Source organism: Pipra filicauda, unplaced genomic scaffold (assembly GCF_003945595.2).
Source record: "Pipra filicauda isolate LSUMZ 115617 unplaced genomic scaffold, ASM394559v2 scaffold115_size4368891_pilon, whole genome shotgun sequence".
Lineage (NCBI taxonomy): Eukaryota > Metazoa > Chordata > Aves > Passeriformes > Pipridae > Pipra > Pipra filicauda.
The window spans coordinates 628,607-641,514 of record NW_024103607.1 but is presented as its reverse complement, the minus strand read 5'-3'; the positions used below and the strand labels follow the sequence as shown (position 1 = coordinate 641,514).

The 12,908-nt window shown below is 43.7% G+C and overlaps 2 protein-coding genes across 4 annotated transcripts in view; one reads left to right on the top strand and one right to left on the bottom strand.

The window, feature by feature from the left end:
- Nucleotides 1-264: 264 nt before the first annotated feature.
- Nucleotides 265-5,241, bottom strand: SOWAHC (sosondowah ankyrin repeat domain family member C). The gene has a single exon (XM_027743486.2). The coding sequence runs from the start codon at nucleotides 5,130-5,132 to the stop codon at nucleotides 3,615-3,617; it is 1,518 nt and encodes a 505-aa protein (XP_027599287.1). The 5' UTR covers nucleotides 5,133-5,241; the 3' UTR covers nucleotides 265-3,614.
- SEPTIN10 (septin 10) overlaps nucleotides 4,516-12,908 on the top strand; it is a 24,988-nt gene continuing 16,595 nt past the window's right edge. For 2 of the 3 annotated variants that reach the window (XM_027743485.2, XM_027743484.2), the window contains exons 1-4: nucleotides 4,516-5,488; nucleotides 9,301-9,418; nucleotides 10,140-10,335; nucleotides 11,777-11,963. In XM_027743485.2, the coding sequence (XP_027599286.1) occupies nucleotides 5,180-5,488; nucleotides 9,301-9,418; nucleotides 10,140-10,335; nucleotides 11,777-11,963 (810 nt within the window). In that variant the 5' untranslated portion in view covers nucleotides 4,516-5,179. The remainder of the gene's footprint in view (nucleotides 5,489-9,300; nucleotides 9,419-10,139; nucleotides 10,336-11,776; nucleotides 11,964-12,908) is intronic. The other variant, XM_027743482.2, reaches the window with a different exon arrangement.

Here is a 12,908-nt window from a genome sequence, read left to right as displayed (position 1 = left end):
TTATTTAGACATACTTGTCCACAACAAAAATTGTTGTGTCTTCATTTACTTTGACCTGAGTTATTAGAGAGTAACTGCCAAAAAAAAAAATGTTACTTCTTGCAAACAACTCAACTGTATTTTTTTTATGTCTTACTCTTTGAGTGCTAGATGACATCAGAATCTTGATGATTAAAAAACCCAACACAAAACACTACACAGTTTTAATAGCCAATATGCACATAGCACCTAAGTATGTAGCATACAGGAGCTGAGTCAAGCATAAACAGTTCATGGGCTCTTTTATTTTGTAAAACCAAAGCTTACAGATTCTTAACTCATAATCATTCAGAGAGACACCCATAAAAAGTGTATTAATAAAAACTGACTTCCAGGCCTCTAATTTTTTTCAAACATATGGTTCAACAAAAGATACCAAATGTTTACATTACAGTCTTGCCACCTTACACACATCATAAAAATTGAACACATCCAGTAACTTCAGACGTACCATTTAAAACATACCAGTAAGTGCTCCAGTTTTCTGTACCATACAACTTTATTTCAAATTCACATCTTTCTAGGCAATGTATCCAAAATATTTGACTCAAGCGTACGTTTAGACTGTAAGTATCTTGTAACAGAGTCTTTCCCATCTCAAAAAACCCCATTAAATTTTAGCTCATGTTATAAAAAGTAACCCTGTGGAATGTGACAAGTCATAATTGTGAAATCAAAGTGCTTTAGTTCCATAGCGCAGACAGACACGAGTAGTTATCTAGTGATTCCTCAGTATATCTCAAACACCAAGAGATGTTTGCTCTGTTGCACCCCACCTTGCAAAGACCTTTGGACCATTGTGGTGAAATTTCATTAATTGACAGGTGAACAGTATCAGTGGACCAACAATTTCACTTTGATACATCAGGTAATGAGTTATAAATGAGGCATCTTTTTCCTATTTTTCAAGTTCAATTAATAATTACCAAAGTTCTACTGTATTACGCAAGATTATGTTCCAGTTAAGTCTCTTCAAATCCAAGGTGTGGTATATTCAAAACCCTCAAATTATTCCCCCAGAACCCAACATCTATCTAAAACTCATTATTTTTGTGCAATTCTTTGCTATTTCCATGTGAAGAGATAAACACTTCACCCAACAGCTTGTATGAAACAACTATAAACTCTCAAAGCAGAAAAGCTACTTTAATAAGGTCTGGACATTGGTAGTTGCATGGAATATGTTCTCAATTGAGCACACGTTGCAAGCATTCAGTCAGAAAACTTCCTTCCTAAAGAAGTCTAAAAAGTGATTTATCTTCCAGAGAGAAGGAAGTTTAAGACTTAGGCATTTAATTTTCTTTTCTGCTGCAACAGAATTAGCTCTATGCTATAATTTGTATGATTGGTCCCTCCCTCTATTTCAGACACCCCATTTTTATAGAGGTGTACAGCTTAAATGGGAAGGGCCAAGGGAAAATTTCTGGTCCCATCCCACAGATCCACAGATGTAAAGAAAAAGTGCTTTGCAAGACTGCTTTTATCCATCACATTTGTGGCAATCAACCCAAAAAGAAGGCACATGAAATCTATATCAATATAGCTTATAAGTTATAAACTAAAGCTGAACCTCTGTATAATTTCTAGTCTTTTTGCACAAAAGTAATGACCAGTACGTACACAGAGATTTAATTTTTTTAAATGTAACTTTTCCCAGAAATAGTTAAAGTGTCGCTTGCATGCCTATGCAAACACTGTCATTTATTAGCTTTGACACAAAGTGCAGAAACTGGTAATTTATCTGCATGGGAAGTCTGAAGCCAATGCATTGGCAGAACTTCCTTCCCCTGTTGCTACAAGAAATGTAAGCCACCAGCAAGAACCACAGACAGTTGTTACCTTGAAAGTGCACAACTCCCAGCAGCAGCTCCCCTGTGAGGTGTTCTACAGCTTGTGGCATGCATTTAATCAGTGTCTCAAATTTGGATTTTAACGTGTCAAAGCCTATCTACTTTTGGTTAACTATTGGCCAGACATGCACATGCATTCTAGGAAGCCAACTCGAATCGCGCTTTGACAAATGTTGCATTGAAACAGGCCAAACCTTAACAGCTGAACACAGATGAGCTGCTACCTTGAGCAGCATTCAGGATCCAGGGTCAGCTCAATACCTCAATTCTTAAGGAAAGTTGAATATAAATATAAATCTGCCTGCTAGATTTCACTTGAATTGCTATCTTTAAAGCAGAGAATCAAGATTCCAGGTTTCCAAAACGTTTGTCAGATGGATAGGCTCATCAATCAGATTAAGACTTACTACGTTGTTAAACAACAGTTCAAAGCCTTGGCTATCACTTCTCTAGATATACAGGTTTAAAAGAACTCAAAAACCATTGCCATCACTTAACTAGATTATGATATGCAATTATACTGCTTCACTCAGAATGATAAACAAGGATAGAGTTTCAGAATTCTAGTTTTTCACTCCATGTGTGAATTCACACACCTTCCTTTTTTTTTCCCTCTTTTTTATTTTTCTCTCCATTTCTGCACAAAGTCAGTTGAAGGGACTGGCACACAAGTTGCTAGTGAATGCAGACCTGTACAGGACCATATTAGAGTTTCATGAAGATTTCATGCAATGGTGTCTTGCTCTTTTATTCTAAAAGAGAACAACTTTCACAGGTAACACATACAACACAATTTTCTGATTTTAAATGTAGTGAGTTACACAAAGAATATTAAGAGGAATTGACCAGACTTAATAACTGGAACTGCACTAGGTCTGGCACTTGAGAATTCACAGTGATTAAAATAAAATTGCTTTGCCTAAGACAAAACATAAGATACCAAATATATAAAAACTCTTTGCTTCTATTATCTTGAATTAGTATTCCAACAGCAATAAGCAAGCTCAGTAGTACCTCAGACAACAGAGACTTCTGCACGTGGTTAACTTTATTCATTGTTTGCAGTGCAATTTTTTTTTAAAATATATTCATGATGTCAAATCAGGCAATTTTCAATGCATAAAGTCAACAGGCTCAAGTCTTTGATGGTTCAAAGCTTGGGTTCTGACAGGAAACCACTCTCTACCATCTCATTTTGGGTACCCAACTCCACACTGTGCTGGGTGGTATTGCTGTTAAATAGAAACTTAAGGTATACTTGCATATTACTGAGATGTTCTGACACAGCAAGTTGTTTGCCAGTAGTTTATAGTACCAGGTGATAATACAAGAGTAAAGCATTTGCCCTTTTCTTTCCCCCTCGACTCGCTAATCCTAGTAGATCCACTAACACCGGTTTATGATACTGAAGCCTGCTTTTAGAGAGAAAGGAGCACAGCTTTTAAACACCCCAGCGTTTCTCAGCCCATCTGCTGGCTCTTATTTCAGCACCGAGGACCCGGCCAAAGCAGCTGCTCTTGGGAGCTGTGAGCTCCCAGAGCCCCGCTGACCCACTGGGCTCACTGACACCACTGAACTGAGAGTTAAAGCAAGACACTCAGAACCCATTTGGCTGGAATCCACGAGTGTAGATGAGCACCCACTAGGACCTGCCTCACCTTCTGTGCTACACCTTAGGGCACTTTGGTCCATGCACCCACCTCCCAGACCTCCTGCTCCACAGCCTTATCCAAAAACATTGGACTTTGGCCTGAGCTTGAACGATGTTTTGAGGGATTTCTCCTCATGCTCTTCTTCCTCGGTGTCACCACGAAAGGAGGGCGTGTTGTGGATGATCTGAGTCCTGAAGCGGATCTTATTAAGCCGAGGCTTCATCCGTCCACTGCCGGAGGCTTTCCTGGTCATCTCCTTGCCCTTGCCCGGCACTGCTGCCCCGTCGGTGCCCTCAGCTTCCTCCCCAGTGCTGTGATGGTGGTGGGAAAGCCGGTAGCTCATGAGGTTGGACGGCAACACCTTGGACAGCCTCCAGCGCCCGCTCCCATTGCCAGCATTCCCTTCCTCCTCCTCCTCCTCCTCTAGGGCCCCCACGAGGCTCCGCATGTCCCCCGAGGTGCTGTGGTGCAGGTACTGCGCAGCCTTGCGCCCGCTGTAGTCGCGGATGTCCACGTCGGCGTCGTAGGCACCCACGAGCAGCTTCACCACCTCGGCGTGGCCGTGCATGGCGGCGATGTGCAGCGCCGTGTGCCCGCCGCTCGTGCGGGCGTTGATGTCCACGGGCAGCCGGTGCCGCTGGGCGAAGTTGACCAGCGTGGCCAGCAGCTCCTGCCGCCCGTGCTTGGCGGCCCAGTGCAGCACCGTGAAGCCGGTGATGAAGTCCCGCTTGCAGAGCAGCGCCGGCTCGCAGCTCAGCAGCCCCTCCAGGCTCTCCCACCGCCCGTCCGAGGCCGACAGCATCCAGGCGTGCTCCAGGGGGTCCAGGGCCACGGCGCCGGTGGTGCTCCCCTCGTCCTCGGCGGAGGACGACGCCACCGAGGCGCTGTCCGAGTCGCGGCCGCGGCCCCCGCCGGGGAGGGCGCCGCGCTTCAGCTGGGGGGAGCCGCCCCGCGCCGCCTCCCGCAGGCTCCGGCGGCCGCCGCTCTGCGCCACCGCCCCGGGGGCACCCTCGGCCGCCGCCGCCTCCTCTGCTGGTGGGGGGGGCTGCCCTGGGCCCTCCGCTACCGCGCTCTCCTCGCCACCGCCTCCACTGCGTCCGGGCCGCGGCCCCCGGCGGGACCCCCTCCGCTGGCCCCCGGCCGCCGCCGTGCTCGGCCGGGGCGGCTCTCCCCGCCGCCCCGCGGGCTGCGGGCGGCTGCCGGCATCCTCGCCCGCTGCCGGCGGCGGCGGCGCCTCCTCAGCGCCCGCCCGCGGCGAGGGCGGCGGGCTCGACCGCTCCGCGCTGTTTCTCACCGCCGGCGGCGGCTCCTGCTCCCCGGGGGTCGCGGGGGCGGCGGTGGGGGGCCCCGGGGCGCAGTACCGGCGGCGGAGGTGCACGTACTTGACTCCGGTGCCGGGCTCTTGGCGCACAGTGGCCACGGCGTTGACCAGCTCCTTGAAACGGTGCCGGGCGGCGGCGCGGCGGGCGGGCTCCGCGGGGCTCAGCCAGTCCCGGAAATGCTCCAGCAGCTCCGCGTTGCGCGCCCGCCCGCCCCGCGCCGCCAGGAACCGCACCACTGACTCCTGCTGCAGCTCCGCCGGCTCCGCCATCGCCGCCGCTACCCCATCGCGCCGCGCCGCTCCCGCTGCTGCTGCTGATGCCGGTGGTGGCGCGGGCGCGGCAGAGCCGTCGCTGCCCTCGCCCCTCCTCCCGGCGGCTGCATGCCCGGCAATCACTGCCGCGGCAGCGGCACCGCGCCGCCCTCCGGCCGGGAGGCACCGCCACTAATGCCCGCCTCGGCGGCGGAGCCGGGAGCGCATCCCCGCCCCGCGCTCCTCCCCGCCGCGTGGCTTTCGCCCCTCGGCGGCCGCTCTGGCCGAGATTTTCCCTTCATACCTGCTTTCCTCACTTCTTCCCTGCCTCGCCTGGTGAGGCTATGGCTGCTTCCGATGCCGGTCGGCACCCGGTAAGTCCCCTCCGCGGTGTGGGGAGCGGATGGTGAGCAGCCCCATGAGCTGAGAGTCACCCCGGCGCGGCTGAGGGCACGGATGGGCCCGGCAGCGCCGGCACCGGGAGGGGAAGGAGAGCGGCGGTAACTCTGTGCCAAGAGGTGGAAGTGCTGCCCGAACTGAGCTGCCCTCTCCGCGGGGGGCCAGGGGCTGCCCCGCGTCCGTGCCGGGCGCTGGTGAGGGCTGCGTCGGGGCGGGGATCGGGAGTGCGCGGGAAATGCCTCCCCCCTCCGCATGCCGTGTAGTTTCTGGAGCTGCCAGGCACTTGTTGTTGAAGGAACTTGTTGACAGATGTCACCCTTCTTAGCGCTCCTGTGGTGCATCGCATATTTCAATAAGTTGAATCTTGGCTGTTGAATAATTGTTTCTGCGTCATGGCAGAGCTGTCAGCTTTATGCTCTGAGGACGTCGAACCCATCCACGCGTCAGTGCTGGAACGTTAATTCCCTAATGCCCGCACCTGTTCAGTGGAAAACTGAGGGCGCTGAAACAGTCCCATTTGGGGTGCCCATGGGCACGTCAGTGTGGTGATGTGCACCCTTGGGGCTGATGCCCAGGCATCTTTTCCCAGGGCTTCGTGCAGCCTGCGTAGCCGCCTGGGGCTGACGAGACTCTCTCCTCCTACCTCGGCACACACTGATTACTTTCAGGTTTTGAAGGGCAAATTTCAGTCATCTCTACCAGCTCAGTGGAAAGCTAGCTTTTTGCCCGGACTGCCAGTCTGGTTCTGCAGAGGCTTATGGAGAGAGATGCTTGTAGTCTTGAGACCCAACTTTTGCTGTGGAATGGCCCGTGTTGTGCAGTTTTAGTCAGAAAGATGTGGCAAATTTAAAAGATAACTTTTTTTTTTAGTTTCTTCTGCAAGAAAGAATAGTTTTTAAATGTTATGCTGTCTCAGGCAATGATTTTTCTTTGCATGCTGTTTTTAATGGGCAAGATGACTTTATATATACCAAAATACTTGATTAAGTCACAGAATCGTGGAATGGTTTGGGTTGGAAGGGACTTCAAAGATCATCTAGTTCCAGCACCCCTGCTGTGGGCAGGGGCACCTTCCACTACATCAGGTTGCTCAGAGCCACATCCAGTGTAATGAATCTGCAGAAATCCAGATGCATTAGCTATGCTACTAGCCTTTTAAAAAGGGAGTGAGAGAAGGAGCGAGATATATTTAGACCATCTCAGGCTATTTATATTACGTGCTATTTTGTTGAGAGTGTTAATTCTGAGGAAGCAGTGAGAAACAGGAAGTATTTATGGGAATATTGCAGCTTTGCTAGCATCCAGATGATAAGGTTTGAGTTATCCACTGAATAAAGTTGAATGAGATGCTGTCTTCAAACATAATTAAGCTACTCCATGCAATAAATACTAATTTGAAGAGACTAGCTGGTAAGGTAACTTAATTGCTTTCAGTATGATCTACAGTTCATAATTTAGGGTAGATTTCTTACTATAGCGTAGCTTTAGATTAGATATGAGGAAGAAATACTTTACTGTGATGGTGGTGAGGCACTGGAATAGGTTGCCCAGAGAAGCTGTGGATGCTCCATCCCTGGAAGTGTTCCAGGCCAAGTTGGAGCATCCAGGGACTTGGAGCAACCTGGTCTAGTGGAAGATGTCCTGGAATACTCTTTAAGGTGCCTTCCAACCAAAACCATTCTATGATTTTATGATTTTTGAATTACCACCATTTTTCTAATCTAGCAATACACTAGTAACTTGTTTTTCAACTACACGATGTATTATTTCTTTTGGAAGTAGTAGGAATGCAGGTATGTGGTCAGTTTGTGGATTTAATTTCTCTATGTATTCATTAGATGGTAGCAGATGAAGCTGTATGAGGTGCTGAGGTTAGAGACAAGCACATGATGCCCTTGGAAATTTCAGAAGGAAAAACGTAGGCTACTGCTTTTCTATTAAGAGATTGCTGTCATTTGGAACAGGTTTACACAGTGACTCTTCTGTAAGGAAGGTGGAGGTGTTGTCCTGAATGAGGGCTCACCTCCTTGTGTGCAGAGCCAATTTACACACCAAGACGAGGTACTTCTATTTCTTCATTCTAGTTTATGCGAAGTAGGGAGCTAGGTGATAATGCAAAAGTGCTAGGCCCCAATCATCAAAACCCTGAACCATTTACACATTTTAGAAAACAAAGAAATAACTGTTCATTGGCTACACGGTTTTCTTAATTAGTGGTCTACCTTCTATCATTAAATTATTCTCTTGCTTCTCATGCTAATTAGTCCACAGTCCTTCTCGTCTTTTGAGTTGGTGGGTTTCTTGAGTCAGTGGGATGTGAGTTGGTGATCACAATTTTCCTCAGCCAGAATTACCTTTTACCTGGTTAGAGCTGTTTTCAGCACAGTTGCTGAGTTGGCTTTGTTAGTTTCTTCCTTATATTGGGAATTCTGCCAAATGTCCTCGTGGCCTGTAAATTCTGCATTCTTTGTGTCCACTATCAGCAATATATCCTTCTCCCCTCACACTAGGTCTGAGATCATTTACGTGTGTCAAGCCCTAAATCTTAGCAAGGTGATTCTACCAACTTATCTTTGTAACATCTGGACTTCACAAGGAAATAAAGTTTTTTCTGCTAGGTTCTTTTCTTGGAGAGTGACAAATGGCTATGCAGGGGTTTTGAGAGTAGGCTAGCATGGTTTGGATTTAGGCTAGTGACAGAAAAATGAAAGGCCTCCCTTCTACAGTCATGCTAAGCCTCTTACACTGGCTTTTCGGTGTGGAGGCTGAATGGTTGGTGTTAGAACTGTCTTTTATTAGTGGCAATAGAGCTGTGTAACTAGAGTTCTTAGATGTGCTCCCACTGTCTCAGATACACTTGTCTTTAAAGGGACAGGACACTGACAGTTTTCAGTGTTTCTCATCACTTTTTAGTAGTAATTTCCTTCTGGTAGAATACCTTGAGAAATTTCACTTTCAGACATGCTTTGAATGTACATTTATTTTTTTTATAGCCCAAAGATGTTATATTTTCCCTTTAAATTCTTCACTTTGTGTGCACATTCTCCTTTCTGTTAGTCTAAAATGGGATTACCAGATTATAATAGTCTAAAATGAGAGTTGGTGCAGTTGGTGCAGTGCAGTCTGTAGTCCCACACAAGGGAATCCTGTGCAAATGAAGAAGAGGATGAGTATTTACTGGAGTAGTGTCCGTATCCTTTAAGCTACAGGAATTCTGAGACTTGCTATGCATACCTGTTAAAAAAGGTAGCACTTTTATGGGCTTTTAAGTGTTAAATTAAAAAATTTCCTGCTGTTCACCATGTGTGTGTTTCCAGGAACCAGTAATGGTTTCCCATTCCGTGTGGGTCAAAAATATAAAAGAAAAAATAGCATGGACCTGTTACCATTTACACTTTTGATATGGAAAGTTTGTTTGAAAATACAGTTAGTTTGTATGAACCAAGATATTTCCTTTTAGTCTTATGTGTTTTTAGTATGCTCAGTGCCTTGATGTCCTTAATTTCTAGGAGCAAACCAATTGGGATCTGTTTTCTCTCTATGGTTTTGAGTTTACATTTTCAGTTGGACTTGTCTGCTTTATTTCATTCATGTAAATTTCATTTTTCTCAAATCATGGAATAAAGTTGATTTGACAGATTTTTTTTTTTTCAGACTTTTGACTTTTCTTCATTGCATGTAAATCGCAAAGAATGAGTTCCAGCTTACTAGTAGAGTTAATTTGTTGCAATTGCTAATTGCTTTGCAAAATGCTTCATTAACGTATTTTTAAATTACTTTTATGTAGCAAAATGATGACTATCGAACTTTATCCTTGTCTGCGCACGTGGGGTTTGATAGTTTACCTGACCAGCTGATTAAGAAATCCATCAAGCAGGGCTTCTCTTTCAACGTTCTTTGCATTGGTGAGTAGTATCTGGGTTCTTTAAGGCTTTAGTAATATACCCCTCCTTAGGAAGTGACTGAAATTTAAATCCACTTGTGGTGTTAAATAGTTTCTTTAATGTTAAGCATGAACATAGTTCTGTCCCTTTCCCCAGCTTTGCTTATTTGTATCCATTCTTTGGTTTTATATTTAGCATTTTTGTAAACAATGTGAAGACCAAAAATGTTGAAAATGGGTGCCATGAGTTTATTGGTTTATCAGCAGTTTTTTGGATTCTTCTGAGTAAACTGGACTACACTTGTAATGAAGAGCTTCAGATTAAAAAAATCCTAAAATTCCAAGGTGGTGTTACTGAAATGTTACTATACTTATAAAATATTTGCTCTAGTATTTTACCCTTATTAATAAAAACCCTTTGTTGAACCTTGTTTTTTCACAGCTAGCTATGTAGGAAAACCTGTAGGAAATTAGTTCACACTTTTATAGAAACCAAAGTGTCAAGAGACTGTTCTGCTTATTACTCGTTAGCTGGTAACTTACCCTAATATGTAGGATGAAAAAAAATAAGTAAAAGATATTTAGTGCTCATTAAAGGAATGCAGGAATGCATTTTGCTTGGAGAAATCAGTTGAGAAGTTTTTGTGTAAATTTGTTGAGTTTCTGTGATAGCACTTTCTGTGCTTACTGTGTATTTATCTGATGTGCAAAATGTCTGCCCCAACCCTTCTGTTGAACTTTAGGAGAAACTGGAATTGGGAAATCAGCCTTGATAAACAGTTTGTTTAACAGCAATTTTGAGGACCCTCCATCAACACATTTTCTGCCACGTGTACAACTTAGAACCCAGACTTATGAACTTCAAGAGAGTGATGTTCTTTTGAAGCTGACCATTGTAAATACAGTGGGATTTGGTGACCAGATGAACAAAAGAGATAGGTAAGTGCCTTTGTGTCCCTGTTTTATGAAGAAGTTTTACTCTTAACTGCAAGTTGATTTATCTTTCGGCTTTGTAGTAAGTATTTGGCTTACATATGTTCTAAATATATCGTTAACTATTTTCACTGTGTACCAAAGTAAACACGTTTTTCTTTTCATGTAGGAAATTCCTTTATAAATCAGATGAAATCTGCCCGTTTATTTGTGATGTATTCTTTTATAAATGTTTGTACATACAACATGCAGTAGTTTCTTTTGGAGTGGAGGAAAGCAGGGAGGTCAAAGAAAGACTTTTTAAACAGCCAAGCAGTACTGTAGATTAGATCTGTAGGGTTTTTAACAATTTGATTGGAACGTGTTGAAGACCTTAAACTGGAAGCAACATCATGTGGTTTACTGAAGGCCTTTGTTCTTTATGTTGGATGGCTTAGTTGGCAATGTAGAGGTAGTGCACTCGTGTCTTTCAGAACTTTTTTTGAGTCTCTGCTTTTATGAGTTGAAGATTTTACAGTACCGAGCTGTCTCAGCAGATGTTGTTTCCTTCACCCTACTTGTACAGAATTTATGCTATTTGAGTGCCTAAATGGTGGCAATAATAAACGAAGGTCAGAAAGCGACATTAAGATTGTCATGAGAGCTATGGCTTTTGATATGAGTGGATAATAGCTACCACTAGTGACTTGGATGAATGAGATGCAGGTACATGTTAGTATAGCTATTAGAGGTTTTGATGTGCGGTATAGGAGCTGCCTTTTCACTGTTCATTTAGTTTTGTGTGTAACAGCTGCTTTTGAATTTTGATAGCATTGATCTGTTTTATAAACTTCGTGTAGCAGCAGAAATGTAAGGGTGCATTCCTTCTACATCTAGCAACAGTTTCTTTTTGAAAGCAGATTATAGTCTGGTTTTAAGTAGGATAAAGTATACTTAGACTGTACTTTCTCAGATTTACATTATTCTTTTACATTTCTCATTTTCAGTTTTTGTCTATTGTTTAAGAACTCTGTCACGTACACTACTTAAGAAGATAAAGTTCATCCTATTTCTTGATACTGTTAGTTGCATATTTTTACTTTTCTTGTATTGTACCTAAGAGGTTTTTGTGTCTTCCTTATATCTAAGAGTTCTGCATTTGCACAACTTGATGGCAAAAATTTAAAAACATCACTTGAGAAGATCAGTTGTAATCATAATTAACGTTGTGTACCTTTTTTCACTAACGGTAGCTAGGAAATGTTTTATCTGTACTAGATACACAATTTTTTTTGAGTAGCTTTTCAGAAATTAAGATTAGTCTGTGCATTTAATTTTCTGCTCTGCTTGAGCAACCTTTTGACACATAAAGCAAAAATCCATAAAACAATGCAAGAGGAATTCCCCTCTTAGTTTGGTTCTGTTTAGGAGTAGCTAATCTTTGGTTTTTAAATTTTATTTCCTACAGCTATCAGCCAGTAGTGGATTATATAGATGCACAATTTGAAGCCTATCTCCAGGAAGAACTGAAAATTATACGTTCTTTATTTAGCTACCATGATACTCGCATCCATGTCTGCCTCTATTTCATCTCACCTACAGGCCGTTCCCTAAAAACCCTAGATTTGTTAACCATGAGAAGCCTAGACAGTAAGGTAAGACTTTGAAACAGAGTTCCAAGAGTTTGTCTTAATTTCTGAAGCATCTTGGAGCTTTCAGGTCCACTACCACCTTTCAGTTCTATATCTGAGTGTTTGGTTTTGCAGTGTTTTTTTGGGTGCTGGTGTACCTTAAGTTCAGAATAAATTGTTTCCACAAGTAGCTTGCAGTTCGTCACTTGTTTATTTATAAATCAAAAGGAGAGAGACATCCAGCAAGAACATTAAAAAAAGTACAAGGTTTAAAAAAATAGTAAAAAAAGTAGAACCACACCTACATTAAAACTGTAAACATCATATAGAGATTGGATAGGATACCTTCCATGAGTGCTGTGGTATTTCTAATAAAGGTTGTTTCTAGTTCTCAGGCTGCTGGAAAGTTGGTATATAAAAAGCTTTACAGTGCTATGAAGATCTTTGTTATAGATAACTGAAAAGGCATCTGCCACAAACAGAACACTCTGCCAATGTGGTTTTTCGAAGATAGGCTGCAGTAGTGTTTTAACGTGTTTATTTGTTTAGAAAGCTTTAAAATAGAAGTTTCCAGTGTAATTACTTGCGCTTTCTAAATCCTTAACTTTCTTCCTGTAATAGGGCTGTGTGAACTAGATGAAGCTAAATGTTTAACCTATTTTGAGAAACCTTACATCATTTGGATTCAATTTGTTGACATGTTGAGACATTTGAAAACTTAAATGCGTCTTCTGTGCCTTTAGTCCTTTCCTTTGTGCTTTAATAGAGCCCGTCCTTGCTAAGTATTCTTCCTGCATTTTCTTGTTCTTGAGATATTTCTCCAAGATAACAAGGATTAAATCAGTCTAGTCCACATTTGTGATGATAAGCATGTTTGGTATTTTTTTAAATTTTGTTTCTGGATGTATTTTGCATTTTGAGCTTTCTCAATAGCACAGAGCAAGTGGAGGGAAGGTATGGTGGTACAAA